Source organism: Mirounga leonina, unplaced genomic scaffold (genome assembly GCF_011800145.1).
Source record: "Mirounga leonina isolate KUSES-001 unplaced genomic scaffold, KU_Mleo_1.0 Mir_101414, whole genome shotgun sequence".
NCBI lineage: Eukaryota > Metazoa > Chordata > Mammalia > Carnivora > Phocidae > Mirounga > Mirounga leonina.
The window spans coordinates 1,375,206-1,379,077 of NW_023270121.1; the positions used below are offsets into that span (position 1 = coordinate 1,375,206).

General features: G+C 48.5%; 1 protein-coding gene across 2 annotated transcripts in view; it reads right to left on the reverse strand.

Moving 5' to 3' along the window:
- The window catches only part of TCEAL2 (transcription elongation factor A like 2), a 794-nt gene extending 429 nt beyond the window's left edge, over window positions 1-365 (reverse strand). The window contains exon 1 of one of the 2 annotated variants that reach the window (XM_035016359.1): window positions 62-365. In XM_035016359.1, coding sequence (XP_034872250.1) covers window positions 62-350 — 289 coding nt within the window. In that variant the 5' untranslated portion in view covers window positions 351-365. Of the gene's footprint in view, window positions 1-4 lie in introns of both variants that reach the window. The other variant, XM_035016273.1, reaches the window with a different exon arrangement.
- Between the last annotated feature and the right edge of the window lie 3,507 nt (window positions 366-3,872).

Genomic DNA, 3,872 nt, shown 5'->3' on the forward strand with positions numbered 1-3,872 from the left:
GATTTTTCTTCTTTTGGCTCTCCCTCGCTCCCTGGTTCTCCTTCTTTCGGCTGTCCCTTGCTCTCTGGCTTCCCCTCACTTGTGGGTTTTCCTTCTTCTTTTGGTTTTCCCTGGTTCTCTGGCTTTCCCTCATTTACTGGCTTTCCCTCTTTTCGCTTTGCCACACTCCCTGGCCTTTCCTTGTCCTTTAGTATTTCCTCATTTTCTGTCTTCCCCTTATTTTCCAACTTTTCTTCGTCTTCCAGAGTACAAGCTAATCCTGGCTTTCCCGCATCCTGTGGTGGTTCATTGTATTCCATCTTTCCTTGGTTCTCAGGCATTCCTTCATTTGCATCGCAGAGTTTTTCCATGTTGAGATTCCCCTCCTTTTCCTGTCCTGGGAGCGGGAGTAAGAGTAGACAAGAGAGACTGAGGGCTTGGGGGTGGAATGCAGGTCTGGAAAATAGTTACATATCTCCCCTTGTCTGAGTTCCCTTAACCTGGCCTGGTCCTCCAAGTGTGTATTCAGCCATACTCCTTCTCCCACCATTCCTCCCACACATGTGAGCCAACCATTTCTCTCTCAGGCCCTGACATTTTCTCTTTGTTTGCTCAGTGTGGTAAAGTGTAAGTGTGCTGGGAGGTGGGTAGTGGGGTTCCAAATTCTGCCCATGCTCTACCCTCCACACTCCCCACCACTCTGAGTCCCTGTCCAGAGACCCCCTTATTTCACTGACCTGCAGAAATTCAGAACAGGTAACTCTTCCTTTTCTAGCCTTGTAGAGTGCTGACAACAAACCCACAGAACTGCAGACAGACAGGAGAGAGAGACTGGGCATTCAGTAGATGCACAAAGACTCTGGTCCCTTTTCTGAATCCCAGCCCTCCAAGTGTCTACCCCACCATTCCTCCCAAACTTTTCCCTGGCAGGTGCTACCACCTTCTGCCATCCTTCAGCGTGGCTGGGTGTGTGCAATATATATGGTGGGGAGATGGGCACTGGTGACCTCAAATTCTGGCCAAGCTGTGCCCTCTACACCCCCCACCATTCCTGTCCAGCACCCCGCCCCCCTTCACTGACCTGTGGGGATTCTGGACAGGTTCCTCCTCCTTTTCTACACTTGAACAGTGCTGAGGACAGACACCAGACCTGCAGACAGAGAGTGACAAGGGCAGTAACTGTGCACTCAGCCTACTGAGGTTTCCTTCCTGAATCTGGGCCCTCCTCATACAACATTTCCCTCTCCTACCTCCCCTGAACCCCAGCCTCCATTACTTTTCAGGCCTCAGGCTCCAAGCCAGGATGCTTTCCAAATGGTTTGGATGTCTGTATCCCCCTCCCCCGCAGGCAAGCCGCCCACCCCCACCCCCTTTCCGCGGAGGTCAGTATTTCCTTTTAGGTGCAGAGTGTGAGAGGGGGTTATTTCTAGAATATGCCTACATTTCACTGTCGCACTGCAGGGGCGCCCCCCCATTTCAGGTCCAAAAATGCATGGAGGGCGCACAGGAGGGGCGTCGAGGAGGCGGCGGGGTGCTCTCTCCCCACCTGCCCACGTCCGCGCTGCATCCCCCTCCCCACCGACCTCCCGGACCCCTCCCCACCCCGCGCTGCTCACGGATCCTACTGCCATCCACCTCCACCCCAGCCCGGGGCCGCCAGCAGCGCCCACCTTCACACTGACCTGCTCGCCGAAGCCCGCTCGCCCCTCGCCCGCCGCCCGGGCAGCTCAGGGAGCTGGTTCCGCGCGGGCGACGGGAGCGGAGGGCGCAGGGACCGGACCGCAGGGCGGGCGAGCGGGCGGGCGCGGGGGCTGCTGCCCACGTCGGCGCCCAGCCGGTCACGTGAGCGCCGCGTCACCCGAGCTCGGTCCCCCACCCCGCCCCCTCACCCCCATCCCCAAGGGACCGAGCAGCCGCACACGGTGGGGGGCGGGGTGGCAAAGGGGGAATCAAGGCGAGAGCAGGAGCCCGGAGGCTTCCCGACCGCAGGTGCTTCACCTGGCGCATCTCAGGTCCTCGCACAGCATCCCTCTGCGAGGTACGTCATTGCCAGGTGTGACCGCTGATCACAGGGACGGTACCCGACTTTGCCAGGAGCGCTCAGCAGCTGAGTCCCACAGGCTGCTTCCAAGAGCGGCTCTGCCTGACTCCAGAGCCCAGGTAGTAGTGCCCACCGGGAAGCGGCGCTGCCACCTTGAGTAGCTGTGTTCCTGGGCCTCTTCTCTCAGTCCACACGTTCTCTCTCCCTGAGAGATTTCTGTTCATTTCCCTCTAAGCACAGATGATTCTCAAATCTCCATCTCCAGGCTATTTCCTCCCCTTAGCCCCAGACCCTTTTTGCCAACTGTCTATTGGATACCACTGCTTGAATGTCCCCGACGGACCTCAAAATCCATATACCCCAACCTGCTTTCAGCAACTTCCTTCTCACCTTCTCCCTTCACTTCTCTTCACACTTGAAACTTGCACTCCAATATTTGACCTGTTCTCATGTAGAATGTCAGAGAGGCAAAAAGAAAAAAAAGAAGCATTAAGACATTTTTTAAAATGCACCGCAGATGTATAGATTCATCATAGCCCTTGGTTCACAACACTCGTATTGGTAACCCATGTTTGTCCCTTTCACTCTTTCACATTTGTGAGACCACCACCCAGCCAGAGAACTAGAAAATTGCCAATATTGTAGCTTCTACTGTGTATTCTCTCTCTCACACACACAGAGTATATGTGTGCATGAGTGTTTTTATGTATAAATATGGGAAACCTCCATTTCTGTTTTGATTTGCAAAATGCCACATCTTGTTTACACAATTATGAATTATGTGTGTGACACAACCAATTCTAACTATTTCTGCTGCATATTTCTTATTTAGCAAAACATTGATCTTTCTACAACATTTTGCGCCACCAAAATGTATATTTGCATTATCACCATATAACAAAAAATACTATCCTCAATGTTGAATTTTTTACTGAATTCACAATATCATTCATAACAAGGCTGGATGTTTCCCTTTCATGAATATGAACTTCAAAAGTATTTGATCATTATTGTTATTATTCCATAAATTTGACTAAAATAATATCAAATCACTGTTGGTATTAAAAGATTTTCTGTTTTAACCATCTGATGATGCTGATTTTAAGTTATCATCAATAAAAATAAATAAATAAGCTATCATCAATAATTGTTTTCCGAGTTCTTTTGTTAATAGAGTCAACATATTATCAGCTATCATTCCTGTTTTTATTTTTTTATTTTTTTTTAAAGATTTATTTATTTGACAGAGAGAGACACAGCGAGAGAGGGAACACAAGCAGGGGGAGTGGGAGAGGGAGAAGCAGGCTTCCCACGGAGCAGGGAGCCTGATGCGGGGCTTGATCCCAGGACGCTGGGATCATGACCTGAGCCGAAGGCAGACACTTAACGACTGAGCCACCCAGGTGCCCCTCATTCCTGTTTTTAAACATGCACACAAAAACTTGGAATTCAAGATTTGTGCAATTAAATTAGAAGAAAAATAATTTTATTTAAATTAGAAGTTGTGTTCATACAATGAAAAGTCAACACAACTGCATCTGTATGTACTAAATTAACACATTCTTCTTAAAATAACTACTACCTTCTGAAGTAGATGCAAATGTTTCTTCAGCAAGTTTGTAGATTTGGGTTTTCATGAGATCAATAATATCATTATAGTCCCCTTAGTGCATAGTAAATGCCAGCAAATGTCTTGTGCAAGTTAAATAAATGTTTATCACCAACTTTCTTAAGAAAATGAAATTTGTTACTTAATCTTCCATTCAATATGCACTTTCATTTCTTATTGAAAAATTAAAGAATCATCCCAACAATAAAATAAATGTAGATTTACACAGTGTGATAAATGACA